This window comes from Colletes latitarsis, chromosome 10 (assembly GCF_051014445.1).
Source record: "Colletes latitarsis isolate SP2378_abdomen chromosome 10, iyColLati1, whole genome shotgun sequence".
NCBI lineage: Eukaryota > Metazoa > Arthropoda > Insecta > Hymenoptera > Colletidae > Colletes > Colletes latitarsis.
Genome location: NC_135143.1, coordinates 13,179,766 through 13,195,723, shown reverse-complemented (window position 1 = coordinate 13,195,723; position 15,958 = coordinate 13,179,766). Strand labels below are relative to the sequence as shown.

Here is a 15,958-nt window from a genome sequence, read left to right as displayed (position 1 = left end):
AAGAGTGGACTCTCATTTTACTTTATTAATTTTCAATCTTAAAAAATTTTGATTTTGAAAAATCGTATTATTAATATGCATATGTACACTCATACATGGGAATAATAAAAAAAATTTCTTTTTTTTCAATAATTAATATATAATCAGGGGGTCTTAAAACGTGTATTTCCGTAAAATAAATTTTACAAAATTTTTTTTCCATTATGGGTATTTTGCTTATGTGCGCCTACATAGGTCGGAAAATAAAAATGTCTGGGCAGTCGAAAATCACGGCTCGAGATTCCAAATCGTATGCCGTAGACGGGAGGTTGGATTTCAGTTATTAAGAGCGAGAAGGCAAATGTGAGCCTTTCTCTCTCGACTCCCACGAGGCGGACCGAAATTACTTCGGGCAGCTTCGGAATAATCGAGAAAGAGGGCATGTGTCAGTTTGTCTTTGTCGACTTTCCGAAACTCCACGAGCTCACGTACGCATGATCTGGCATAGTGTGAGAAAGCACCGGGTGCTGAATCTGGCATCTCTGGTGACGAGTCCCCCTCGAAAATAATCGTCGGTCGAAAATAGCCGACGCTGGGTAAGAAAGAAGAATCATCGGCATTTGCGCCGGGGCACGTCGCGCTAGTTGCGCCGTATCTCCCGCGTACCGATCCTCCGCTCTTTCTCTTCGTACCGTTTTTCTTCTTTCCTCTTCTTTCTATCCTCGCTCCTCGATCCGTCTCTGCTTCGTTCGTCGGTCCAACCGCGTATTTATATCGCGACGCGATCCACGGTATCGAGAACCATGAGGGATCCACGGCTCGACAGATAACGGGACGATGGTATTATCAAGGCAAAGTATCCTCGGATTTGTTTATCACGTTGACCGTCGTGCTAAATCTGACTTACAGAGTCGTATTCTTCTTGCTTCTGACCTAAATCTTCATCGTCACTGTCGTTGATTCTCGATGCAAAAAATTAATACGTAATAAGAATTTTATTTTATGGGGTTGAATCCCTAAGGCTATTAAACGTTCCTAGAGGACATATCATTCACCAATTTCATGAAACTTGCACAGCAAACATTACAGAGACTCTCTAAGTGTTCCGTCATGACGAGGACGGAAGGTAACTTAGAGAGGAAAGGTAACACAAATTTGATCACTTCGCATATTCGTAGAGGACAGTTCTAGTTACCAAGGATAATCCAACCAATGACAGCACCCCATTAACGAGACTTTATCTGAGAATTTACCTTTGTTCTAATATAACATATTTTCATCCCTCATATAGTCGAAAATTTGTACAGCTAAAATTCAATTCTGGCCCATCGTGCATTCCCGGGAAATCTCGACATCGTCAAGTGGCAAGATGCTTCAGAGATCCCCGGACCCGATCTCAAAAAAAAGTCGTCGGGTTCTCGCGCGCCTCTGGTTAATATACTTGAGAAGTAAATTCCTTGGTTGCAAATTGGGGCGTTTCGTCCTCGATCCATAAGAGGACTCTTCAGTAAAAGCTTTCCTAGCGGATTCTACTTTAGACGTGACTAAACGTTTGAACAATTTCCTATTTGTAGAAAATTCGGATCAAACTTAGCAGCTATACTTAAAGAACGAGACGTGGCAATATTTTTGCTTTTATAACCAAAGAATTTATGTCTCATAGATGATTTCAAGAAGATTTTGTTGAACGGCGAATCTATAAGCGAATATTGAAAATACGAGTGAACGTGTTTATTTCCATAATTATCGCCACTTTACATATCGCGCTTTGATAAAAATATATATTAATAACCTGACGGAATAAACACGTCGCTCGAATTCGAGTGACACGGCAGTTAACGCGTTACAGGAGATGATTCACTCGTTCTATATCGGAACCCAGTTTCTCTTTTCTTTTTTTTTACCATGAAGCAATAACAGGAACGCGAGAGAAAAAGTATACAACGCTTTCGCACAGCTCGCGAAACGTCTAAAATTATCGGACAAGATGCAACCTGCAAAAAGAGGATCATCTCTCTGCTTGGCTTCGATCGTCGAGTACCGAAACGATCCTAACCGATAGAGTACCGCTGGCACCTGCCAGTGTGTATGATTATTGCTGGAAATGGGTATTCGGGGGTTAGTGTGAGGGGATAATCCTTCTTATGTTACTCGAGAGTATCGTATAGTCCGAAGCCGTGCAAAAGACGTACGGTCGGGTATGCAAACAATTTTAACAAGTCGTCGACACCTTTGGACTCACCTGACTTTTGGAGGACGGCGAACGGTGTCGGTGGCGTTCCTGGCTTGTCGACGACGAGGCATGGTGTCGGTAGATCCTTGGACGCCAGGAGGTCGGATGAGCTACGCGATCGCGGTCGCGATCACGATCACGATGCCCGTGTTGTCGACCGCTGCTCGGTGATCGTCGGTGGCTTCGCTTGTATCGTCGCTCCTGGCTCGTTCCTCGATCGTGTTGACGCGACCTCAGCACACGTTCTCCGCTAAAATTCAAAAGTAGATTCGACGTTAACCAGAAAATCGGTGAGAATTTCATCACCGTATCGTCGCTGAAAAACAAGCTACCGTGCGTGTTAACGTCAGTGTCCTTCGACCCATTCATCCCAAAATTATTAATCTTTAGTGGGTCGGTCTTATCTTCCGGAAAATTTATAAATTTCGTACCAGAAACTTCTACATAGTAAAATCTCAAATACCTACAATTTTGACTCGTTTTAGCCTGTTAAAACGAGGGATACGTACTCGCGTACGAAACAATGTGTTGTTTTTAAAGTTGAACGAGCACACGTATGTATGTACCAGATGTCGGGATATCGTTGCTCGTTATTACGGTACGACGATCATTTTTTCCTCGTATATTGCAGGATAAAGCTAAATGCGCCGTTTGTCGAGTACTGCAAAGGGAATAGCTGAATTTTAATATTTAACTCGTGTCTCAAATTAGTTTTTCTATAATCGAAGGTGGTATTCAATTAAATTTTATTAACAGTTAAGCAGATCTCGTTTGCGTACACTTAATGGTTCGCCTATTCAACCATAGAAAGTTCATTAAATTAAACGCGAGATTTACGAGTGTACTGATATTTATTATTCGGTTTCTTCTTAAACCCAAGCAGAACTTTCTGGCATATCTAATAGAGAAACTGATCGTAGAAATTCTGCTACGATTGTTAGAAACGATCGTACTTTCACCCTGTTATTTCAATGACTTGGCGATAAAAAGGGAGAAAGGAGATCGTACGATTTTCTAACACATTTGTAACGTGACTGGTAGATCATGTTCTTGGATAATTTACGACCTGTACATCAGAAATGAAAGTGCTACAAAGTAGTTAATGCAGCAACGCCTGTACAAAACGCTCAATTTTCATGTTAAAATATTTCTGATCTTGGCGAAGATACATAACAGTCGTTTATTTATATTAGCAAAGATTCGCCAGATAATTTACTGGAAATAAATTCTGCGCATATTTTAATTACGTGTAACCTTACAAAATATGACCTTGAAAGAAATATGTTATGTACCATTGTATTTAGCGCTTTGTTTATATCACCAAAAGTAGGCAAGTTATTAAAACTACGCACGAATGTTGGATTATTCCAGTGAAAATAATTATACCGTGTACGCAACGCACGAAGAAATGTACAACGCGAAACAGAACTAATCGCGACGATTATGGTCGCTCGATATAGCGAATTCGATGTAATGCGGAGCTGACTGAGAATTAAGCTTAGGCTGAATATGCTGCACAAAATGTACGTGTATTTCAGAGCAACAGTGAGTTGACCTACTTAAGCTGTCTGGCTTCAAATAGACCATTTCACTTAAGAGTATTCGCTGACGTATTCTTTAACGTCTTGATCGGGCAGACCGTGTCAGAAGTCCTAAATTTCAAGGTTAAACGCTCCACAGCTGTTACTTTGTCGCGTATTTGGTTTTCGAGGTCTGTCGGAAAAATTTTATATTTCGTATACAGGGTGTTCGGCACCCCTGGGAAAAATTTTAATGGGAGATTCTAGAGTCCAAAATAAGACGAAAATCAAGAATAACAATTTGTCGATGGAGGCTTCGTTAAAAAGTTATTAACGTTTAAAGTTCCATACCGATCGGAAAATTTTTCGACGGAAAAAAAAAATTTCAAATCGTTCTGAAAAAATTATTTTTGATTGCAGGGACCAATTATAATAATTTTTTATCAGTAGACATACCCTCGAAATCCTAACCATTTTCGAGAAAAAAATTCCTTACCAAAAATATAATTTCAGGCCAAAAATGCTTCCTGTAAATTTCATGCGAATCTTTAAAACACCATAACTTCTGAACGGATTGGACGATTTTAATGTTTAAAAAAGCAAACTACGCGTATTTTGGTGGAGAATATGTACAAATCGCAAAAATATTCGAAAAGTTGGTCTTTGAGCCCGCAAAATGAGAAAAACCCCATAAAAATGGTCCAATTTTCAAACGGCCATAACTCCTACAATAGTGAATATATTTCAATGAAACTTTTTTCTGAAGTAGAGCTCATGGGTACCTACAAAAAAGTATTAGACAACTTTTCTGTAGGGTGTCAAACAAAGTTACTAAAAATCAAAAACGAATTTTTAAGGAAAATCAACAAGGGGTAGGTGCCTAAATTTTTCGACGAAATTGAAAAGTTTCAAATCGTTCTGGAAAAATTATTTTCGGTTGCGGGGGTCAATTACAATCATTTTCGGTGAATAGACATACTCCCAAAATCTTATCCACTTTCGAGAAAAAAAATTCAGTATTGGCGGAACTTTAAACGTTAATAACTTCTTAACGAAGACACCATCAACAAATTGGTATTCTTGATTTTCGTCTTATTTTGGCCTCCAGAATTCCCCATTAAAATTTTTCCCAGGGTTAGCCGAACACTCTGTATAGTACTAATTAGGTAAAATACTCCATTATCTTTACTAGCAGGTCACTTATACAATATAAATAGGCAAAACTGTATTCAGAAAACAGATAACCAATAAGAGTAATACATAGACGTTTATTCTATCGAACAAGTAAATCTTTATCTTTACTACATAATAAACAAACTATCGAAATAAGTAAAGAAAACTATCTATTTCGAACCTAATAAACAATTTTTATCTTTAACACTAGGTTTACGGACACTCGTTGCGCACATTTTTATTATAATTCGCTACGTTGACAGTTGCATTAAAATGCAGTTTTTCTTTTAATTAGAGGATACATCCATATCATTACATCAATTCAATTCAACATAAATTGTTAACAAATAATATTTATGAGTCCTATAACGTTAAGTTTAGGATCTGAATGCGTCAAATTGGCGCGTACCGTAAACCTAGTGTTAAAATTCATCGTTTTGGTTCTTTTAAAATTCGTTGAAAATAAAAAATGATAACGTTCAATCGAAGCTAACGATACACTGGATACAAACCACAAGCAAATCTTGATTCTCGTCGACACAGCCGATCAACATTTATATTCCTCGTTGAGTTATGGAATTAGCGCCGGAGTCGCGATTACCGAGATCGACTTCTCGATACCGATCGCGCACTCCGGACGGAAGTTTATCGAAACGCGCGAGATCCCACAATTAGTTACGTTAAATGTAAATCACTTTGTGCGACAAACGTGCGCAACTCGCCGGAGCGGAAGGACGACGTTACGCTAGCAAGGATTGACGAAAAGTGGCCCGATCACGCTCCAGCTTCTCCTGCTGGCTCGTGTCTTGGATCACGTCCAAAATCCCACCGAAACTCTGGCGAGAACGTGGAATTGATAGCGCAACGTGTATCCTTTCCGAAGAATCCTCGAGCTAAAGAGGTCATAGGATTATGCGCAAAAGACCGCCCTTTAGCCGCAACGCTGCCCCCCACTTTCGGTCGTGCTTGTTCGTGCTTGCTGGTGCCAAGAGAAAAAAAATAAAATAATCGTCGCAGGAAACAAACAACCTTCAACGAATTCTTCCAGTCATTTAACTGGCTCCTTTGAATGAAACGGAATGAAAAGCGTAATAGTTCAAACGGTTGTTTGCGTCTGCTCCATTCAATGCTTGATGCGATACACGGGATGCGTGAGATTTGTTTCCCAAGGTCGTCTCAAGGTCATTATTTTCAAATGACACGCTGTATTTTCGCTCTTGTACCGCGGAGGTACAGGTAGGAAAATGAGTTACTGACACGGTTGAAAATTAAGATACGTCGTTTAACACTTTATGCATAAAATATAATTTAAGAGGATTGAAAAATTAATTTTAAAGTGTTACTTTTCGTTTATATTTGTATAGAAAACACGTCCACTAAAGATTGTTACTAATTGACAAATAAGAATGTACAACAGTGTTCATTCACGAATCGATAATAGAAAGAATCGCGTCATAATTGGAACAAAATCAATTGGCCGGTCAAGGCCACCGAGGAAGCTTCCCCACCATATACAGTTTGGCTACACCGACGCTCTATCTCTCGTCTCATCGCGTTAACCTCCAGACAGTTGCTCCCTGCCTCACAAATAGAAAATTTACTTTCTAAGCTGGCGTATCATGAAAGTACAAGTCGAAGTTGGCATGAGTCACGGGGGAAAAAGTGACCTTAAAAGCATGAATCGCCTTGAGTTGATTGTATTCAAACAACACAAATTATTTTCGGTTGCGGGAGTCGATCACAATCATTTTTGGTCAATAGACATACCCCCGAAATCCTACCCACTATCGAGAAAAAAATTCGAGTAAGTGCTGGAAGTTCTGAGTGAAAAAAAAGACTTTCGAATCGTCTTGAAAAAATTATTTTTAGTTGCAGGGATCAATTGCAAGCATTTTTGGTCAACAGACATACCCCCGAAATCCTACTCAGTTTCGAGAAAAAAATTCCTTACCGAAAATATAATTTCTGGCCAGAAATGTCTGACTGAATTTTCATGCGAATCTTTAAAACGTCATAACTTCTGAACGGATTCGACGATTTTAATGTTTAAAAAAGCAAACTACGCGTATTTTGGTGGAGAATATGTAGAAATCGCAAAAATATTCGAAAAGTCGGTCCTTGACCCCGAAAAATGTGGAAAACCCTATAAAAATGGTCCAATTTTCAAACAGGCATAACTCCTACAATAGTGAATATATTTCAATGAAACTTTTTTCTGAAGTAGAGGTCATGGGTACCTACAAAAAAGTATTAGACAACTTTTCCGTAGCGCGTCAAACAAATTTATTAAAAATGAAAATCGAATTTTTAAGAAAAATCGACAGGGGGTAGGTGCCTTAATTTTTCAGCAAAAAAAAAAAATTTTTAATTAATTCTAAAAAAATTATTTTCGGTTCCGGGGGTCAATTGCAATCATTTTTGGTGAATAGACATACCCCCATAATCCTAACCACTTTCAAGAAAAAAATTCGAGAAGGTGTGAAATTTTTCGACAAAATTAAAATATTTCAAATCATTCTAAAAAAATTATTTTTAGTTGCAGGGGTCAATTACAATCATTTTTGGTGAATAGACATACCTCCGAATTCCTACGCATTTTCAAGAAAAAAATTCATTAACGAAAATATAATCTGTAGCCAGGAATGTTTCTGTAATTTCATTTTCTGTCTCATTTCCTCGTGTATTGTATTTGATTTTTCGGCATTGCCCCGGTCCCAAGTATGCCGATAAAAGGACGAATTTTATTGTTAATAAGAGGACAATAGGAGATCCGCAGTGGTCCACATTGGAAAGTATACCCACAGATAACAGTAACAGAATAACTTTATTATAACAAAACAGAATACATTACGCGTCGCTACGAGAGCTCAAGACGATCTAGGGATCGCACGCCGCGAAGCTTCGTTTAAGTAGCGGTTCGCTTGACAATTGCCGATCGCCGAAAAAGCTAGAACGCGATCGGTCCACGTGTGCAGGCCAGGCCGTGTGCAAACCACGCCGTGTGCAAGGCGAACCGTTAACGGCTTTCGTCTCGTAATACAATGTAACGCGGCGGCTTCCCATGACAACAAATTTAACCCTTTGCACTCGAAGTTTTTTTTCATTCATATTACCAGCAACTCGAAGCGATTTTAGTGAAAAGATCATATTCACATGTAAGTTAATGATATTCGCATTAAAAGAAAAGTCATCGTGGTATGTTATTATTTTTTTAATTGTTTATGAATACAAATGTTATGATATATAAAAAAACAAAAAATTATAAAATTATTACATTTTGTAATCGTCCAAAGTGTGATACCTCTCGAAGCAATTGCCAATATGTAATCTTGGCTTTTCTAGACAGGTATCACAAAAATAATGGGTCTGCCGTCTTTCACCCGGAATTTTTCTATTGGAACACACTACACAATCTTTCTTGGTTCCAGAACGTATAATGTGTAGGTGGTTGTTGAGCCTGCCCTCCGTATTTGGTGTGTAAGTGTATTTTCGAGATGTGCTGTTTTGTCGAAAATTCCCAATCAATTGGTCCACCAACAATTTTACAAACTTCAAATGTGACATTGGTTTTTCATTATTTATTTTTTTAACAGAAGTGTACAATATGTATGAATTTACTGTACACATTTCCATCCCCCAGAAGAATAATTTCCTCCACCATTTCAGGGATTTTTTCAAAAAACAATATGTTGCAGCATATTGGTCGGCCCGATCTACTCCACGCATATTTTTTGTGTAATCAATAACAATTTTAGGTTTTTGTATTCTGACTAATTCACCACCACGTACTCTTCTATCAACCGATATCAAACCCGCTTCATTACGAGTACTTAACAAAGTTACAATCCTTTTGTCCTTCCATGCAAGAACTAGGGTTTTGCCTTTTCTGTAAGCCACTGTTTTTCTGTCTCTTACAAATTGCGGTTTTTTTATTACCATTGGTAAATATTTCCTATTTGTTTTTATTGTGCCGGTGAGGAAACAATTCATTTTTAGCAGTTCTTCAGCAAGGGGTATACTTGTATAATACCTGTCGGTATACATGTGATAACCTTTAGCATTAGGAACATTGTCCAATAGTTTTCTATACAGGTCTAAGGGAATTCTGGAACTGACAGGCAGATCAGGTCTTATGAGATTTTCAGAAGTAATACTGCCGTAATAAGGCAAAACCGAATAAACATAACCGGTATTTGAGTCGGCCAGAACGTGAATTCTAATTCCCCATTTAGTGGGTTTAGCTGGATTATATGTCATAAAACATATTTTCCCCTTAAATTTTATAATGGATTCATCAACGCAAATCGACTGATAAGGTACAAAATGTTCGGAAAATTTTAAGTTGATGTATTGTAAAAAGTTATTAGCCTTTTGAATGCGGGTCCTTAAGCATGTATTTCTGCCTACTGGTGCATTTTTGTGTAAATGAAGCATCCAAAATATTTGTTGGAATCTATCTCGGGTAAATACGTCTGAAAAGAATGGAATTTTACTGGTGAATTTGGTACACCAATATTCCTGGAGATTTGCAACCGGCATGGTTCCCATATTCAAGATCACTCCAATGAAGGCCAGAAATTCTTTCCGATTAACATCACTCCATGTATTCCATATTGATCTCTTTGACAATTGCTTTCCTCGCAGTTTTGAATTTGCGTAATCATTTGTCTCTTTTATTATGGAATCAATCAATGTATCCGTAAAGTATAATCGAAAAAAATCTAATGGTTCTTTTATATCGTTGGAAATTTGTGGTCCGGCAATTCGAGGTGAAATATCGAAATCCATAGGAGATGGAATATTATCCACTTCCGAAACATCTATCCATTCGTCATTTCCAGTTGAATCTGCTGTGTCTTCTACATTTTCTCCGGTATCACTTTCAGATCCCTCAATATCACTTTCAATTCTCGGTATGTATCGTCGTACAACAGGAAATATATCACTATCATTAGAATCGGATTCATGGTTTAGTTCAATATTGTCTGCGTTATCATGGGTAAGAGCGTCTATATTATTTATGTTATGTTCACTATAAACTTCAAATTCTAATTCATCGCTACTACTTTCAATATCACTATAATTTTCACAAATTTTTCTTTTATTTGCCATATCGGGGATATAAATATGAATTCAAAATATAAAAACAACAGATAAACTCGAATCTGATACACTCTACTACTAAATAATAGGACTTAACTCACTTGCATCCAAGTGCGGACAACAGAATGTTGCTCAAACCGCGATTATTTGCTGTTATCGAGAGCATAACAATCCGCGAGCTGCGACCGTCATTTGTCACCAACAGCGAAACATCCTACAACTAGTTTTTACGATTTGTTTTTGTTCTTATGTTAAAAACTGAAAATTATTTGCATTGTCTCCGTAGCGGAGCCCTCGAGTTTGAAGACAAATTTTAAATGGCTCCGCTCCGGAGCCCTCGAGTGCAAAGGGTTAATGAACTCTAATAAAGTGACTCTCAAGTGACTTCAATAAGTCACAAGAAACGATAAATACAAACAGTTAACCATCACTAGTACTTCAAATTATAATTCTTATTAAGTACAGGAATACATAACGTGTGTTCTGAGTGTGAAGGTCACTTCTAGCTGATTATTAGAAGTCATGGAATTCGTTTTTTATTAGCTCCAATGCAGCAATAAAGAAAAATAAGCGTTGGCATTCAAAAAATTCAAAATGATCTTGACATTTCATAAACTACAAGATATGAAGGAAGTGAAATACTTCTATTCCTGGAGCTCCATCAAATACAATATATTTCATATAGAAACTTATCCGTGAATTGTTGATTTTCTTATAATATATTGTACTTTACTTATAATATAATTTAAACCATAAATATTAATACACCCACGAAACGGAATTTTGCAACTGTTATAAGGCATAGATTTAGCAGAAAGCGTTCCAAGCGTGCAGTTCTTCAGTCTACATCCAAACTTTTAGGTTTAAAAGCATCTGTTTACCTTTACAAAAACCTGTGTGATATTCGAGTGTAAACCGTGTAATAGAGTAGGAAAATTATATTGTAGGAAGAGACAGGAATTAATATTTTATAATCGTATTCCCGTTATTGTTATACTGTTAATTTATCGTTCGCTTTAAATCTCAGAATTTCATTATTTATATTAAACCAGACTTTCTCTTCTTTCTTTTGCTCACACGAGCATAGAAGACAAAATTGACAAGGGAAGTGTAAATTATTTGGTTTTATCGAACAAATACTAAAATTAATTTAATTCTTTGCTCACAATGTTTCGACCAGATTTGCACAAAACTTTATTCGAGCAATAAGTAACCAATAAAACTATATTTTATTCGTATATGACAAGATTCAACGCGGACAAAACCTCAGGTAAATACATAATAATTTTTGTTAAATTTAAGATTGATTTTAACTGTTTCTGTAATTTTGTAAATGTCGAAAACGTCACGAATAAAGAATTCAATTCTAGCAGTTGCTCCACAGAACAAGATAAGTTTGCAACTCCCCTGCAAAATTTCTTTGTTCTCTTCAAAATCCCAATACTCCACGAATGAATCGTTGCCTTACGTTCTGTATTATTATTTCTCTTTTCGTAGGGGAGTTTCAAATGTACTGTACCTTGGTATCCAGGAAGCGAGGGCGACGTAGAGGACTGGCATCCTTTAACTTCCGTCCGTCTTGTGACCTGAATTACAATTGAACAGTATATCGTAATCGCTGCATCGTATCAATGTATCATCGTTTTCCCTCCGATGTATCAAAGATTATTGCAAATACGAACGAATACTCGCGCGATTATCGCGGTGTTCCTTCTCGCTAGGGCGCAAGGAGGAAGCTCGAACGTAACCGTGTAAACACTGTGAACGTTCTTTGAGATTCGATTCATCAACACTTCTCGGTCCACGCACTAGAAAACGCCATCGTCGAGGCATTTTATACGCGCGTCTTTACCACAGGAGAGAACGTTTTCAGTTACATCTATATTTAACCCCCCCGAGTCCTCATTTTACTAACACATAATCGAAGAGAACGATGCTCCATTTATTTTTAATCCATTCAGTACAATATTACTGTTGTTTCAAAATTAAAGATTCGAAATGAAAAGACAAAATAATATACAGCGTGTTCGACCACCCTTGGGAAAAATTTTAATGAGAGATTCTAGAGGCCAAAATAAGACGAAAATCAAGAATACCAATTTCTTGATGGAGGCTTCGTTAAAAAGTATTAACAATTAAATTCAAAAATTTCAAATCGTCCTGGAAAAATTATTTTCGGTTGCGGGGGTCAATTACAATCATTTTTGATGAATACACATATCCCCGAAATCCTACCCTCCTTCGAGAAAAAAATTCGAGGTGTGAAATTTTTCAACAAAATTAAAAAATTTTAAATCGTTCTAAAAAAATTATTTTTGATTGCAGGGACCAATTATAATAATTTTTGTTCAATAGACATACCCTCGAAATCCTAACCATTTTCGAGAAAAAAATTCCTTACCGAAAATATAATTTCAGGCCAAAAATGCTTCCAGTAAATTTCATGCGAATCTTTAAAACATCATAACTTCTGAACGGATTGGACGATTTTAATGTTTAAAAAAGCAAACTACGTGTATTTTAATGTAGAATATGTAGAAATTCAAAAAATATTCGAAAAGTTGTTCCTTGACCCCCTAAAATGAGAAAAACCCCATAAAAATGGTCCAATTTTCAGACAGCCATAACTTCTATAATAGTGAATATATTTCAATGAAACTTTTTTCTGAAGTAGAGCTCATGGGTACCTATAGAAAAGTATTAGACAACTTTTCTGTAGGACGTCAAGCGAAATTATTAAAAATCAAAAACGAATTTTTAAGGAAAATCGACAGGGGGTAGGTGCCTAAATTTTTTGACGAAAAAAAAAATTTTTAATTAATTCTGAAAAAATTATTTTCGGTTGCGGGGGTCAATTACAATAATTTTTGGTGAATAGACATACTACCGAAATCTTATCCACTTTCGAGAAAAAAATTCAGTATTGGCGGAACTTTAAACGTTAATAACTTCTTAACGAAGCCACCATCAACAAATTGGTATTCTTGATTTTCGTCTTATTTTGACCTCTAGAATCTCCCATTAAAATTTTTCCCAGGGGTTGGCGAACACCCTGTATATTTCTTCGATCATCGATTTGAACAAAAAATAATAAATAATTCTCCTTTTTATAAATATTTGTCGAATCTCCTCTAAGTAGAACGCCGATACTCAATGGGGGAAAGTAAATTCGTTCGTAGTTTTGTTACGTCTACGGCCATTTTGTTCCTTCGATGAATCGCTGAGAAATTTCAAACTTGTACGGTCAAAACGCCGGGTGGAAACAATTATAACGATATTTACACACGATTATAAATTAAGATCGAACTGGATTATTTCGAGTCTCGTTTCTCGTATCTGATATCTAAATTGCTAGGCGAAATTACACGCAACCAGAAACTGTGATCGCGGAGAAAACATCGCGGAACACTTTCGCCGCTCGATGAACGAAACCATGAAATCACGTTATATGTTACAAAACAACATTCAAGAAACCGTAGAATTTTCAGACGAACGTTTTCACTGCACGAAAGGAAACAAAGCAAAATAGGAAACGTCGAACGGAGCTGATGGATGTTCGAAGGCCGAACATCTTGAAGAAACTTTCAACTATTTTCGTTCGCCTTTGCAAAATACAACTTCAAAAAGATGAGATACACCAATTTCTGCGATATTACCATGATCATTAGCAGTAAGTAACGATAGAAATGTCGAACAGAAATTTATTGACGCAGTACTGTACTACAATGACGTCAGTCGTTTATGATACAGATGTACATTACGCGAGCAGCTCTTATAAAATCGATTTGTTTGAATCGTTCTAGTTTATAGAGCTTTGTTTTGTATTTATCGCTTATGATTCATACGTGTCGTTTAAAATTCTTTTGCAAGCACGCAGTAAGCCGAACACAATACATATGGCAACACTGATAAATTATGAAAACAATCTTGATATAATTTTGTACAAAGAAGTATTGATATTTTCTCTTTGATCAATCAATTCTCAAAATCTTGAGAATTAATATCATAAATATAATTTTTTGAAATATTCTATTCTAATAATTATTTTTAAAACTGAATATATTTCTTATTAAATGGTCGTTAATTTCAGCCGAAAAATACAGAATTGAACTTCTGTTACGTGCAATTTATTCGTATATTTACGTGTATCCTTCGTGAGAAATTTTGCTCTCATAGCACGGTTCATAGGAACTATTACGAACCCTCGAGGTGGATGCGCAAATAACACGATGGCGCGAGAAAATAAACGACCACAGGACCTACATACCTAGATTCTAAGCTTAATCAGTTTTCTCCGAGCTAAATCCGTTGTTGATGCTCCCTGTAAATTTGCAATCACACCGAAGAAATAACGAGATGAAACTTTTCGAGACCGTTTCAAATTTAATCGAATGGAAAGTAAATCAATCATACGAGCGCGCAAGGACGTAAACAATTAATGAGCCTGAGAAACTTGAAATAGAAGGCAATCTATTATATAGAATGAGTCAATACCAATTGCCATTTAAAGTAATTGGTTGTTTATTGATTTTAGAAAAAACAGAAACACGTTGTTTTCGCGTCTTGTATTTTTCTTAATCGAATTATATTAAAGAACGAATTGAATAAATTATAACGAAGTGACGAAGTTAATCTTCTTTCCCAATTCCGACACGGATATATCGTTACGTACTTGGAGAGAATGCTTTTCCGTGATGAAATCAAGGCCACTGACAATGACATTAACCAGTTAACTGTATCGCTCCGTGTTGAAAGTGCGAATTTCTGTGTGTCACGAAAATCGATCGATGACGAGTATACTCGTCAAACACAGTTAACTGGTTAAACGATAAAGTATTAATCGTTTCGTCGACCAGTTTACGACGCGCAAATTAATTCGCCAAGCATGTTATTTATTATTAGCGATCGCTAAACGCGTCATGGTTTAATTAATTATACGATGATAAAGGCAATTAACTCGCACGCGTTTCGAAAAGTAAAAATTAACTAAAGTATTCCCGTGAATTTTTCGTATACGGATCGAATACTGCGTTTCGTATTCTCGGTGAACATTCGCGGTACGTAATCGCAGAAAATCTAATTACTTCTGCAGTTTTGCACGCCGTCGAGAATTTGCAGAAGCAACATGCGATTTTCAAGCGTTAAATGCTTCTTCGAAATCTTCGATCTCAAATAACGAATACTGTTTGAAATACATTTCTACCGCGGAATGTTTTTATGATATATAAAGTACCGATCAAGAACATTTAATTATTTCTTTTGACGTTAAAGATACAAAAAGAAGTATTCCAATAAAAAATTAATTCATTTACACTTCTTCGCGGTAATCGAGAATATTAATATTTACGTAATAATGTTTCGAAAGAAACTTAATAATATAGGAACAAAACGTTTGTGCCATATGCAAAGTCTCGTGATTGGCAGAATAACATGCATGATTCTCTATTGGTGGAAAGCGAAGTCACCAATGCTACTCCGCCAATCGTGTAACCATTATTTAGTTACAAATATATACAGGATGTTCGGCCACCCCTGCGAAAAATTTTAATGGGAGATTCTAGAGGTAAAAATAAGACGAAAATCAAGAATACTAATTTGTTGATGGAGGCTTCGATAAAAAATTATTAACGTTTAAAATTCCGTCCGTACTGAATTTTTTTCTAGAAAGTGGGTAGGATTTCGGGGGTAGGTCTATTCACCAAAAATGATTGTAATTGACCCCCACAACCAAAAATAATTTTTCCAGAACGATATAAAATTTTTGAATTTAATTATTAATAACATCTTAACGAAGCCTCCATCAACAAATTGGTATTCTTGATTTTCGTCTTATTTTGGCCTCTAGAATCCCCCATTAAAATTTTTCCCAATCGTGGCTGAACACGCTGTATATTTATTCGTTTTCAATGTTATCCTGTATATACCGAACACCTATTGCGTTTCAGCATCA

General features: G+C 36.6%; 1 protein-coding gene across 2 annotated transcripts in view; it reads right to left on the bottom strand.

Moving 5' to 3' along the window:
• The window catches only part of Doa (CDC like kinase darkener of apricot), a 43,890-nt gene that overhangs the window by 21,926 nt on the left and 6,006 nt on the right, over positions 1-15,958 (bottom strand). For both annotated transcript variants that reach the window (XM_076775758.1, XM_076775759.1), the window contains exon 3: positions 2,222-2,462. In XM_076775758.1, the coding sequence (XP_076631873.1) occupies positions 2,222-2,462 (241 nt within the window). The remainder of the gene's footprint in view (positions 1-2,221; positions 2,463-15,958) is intronic.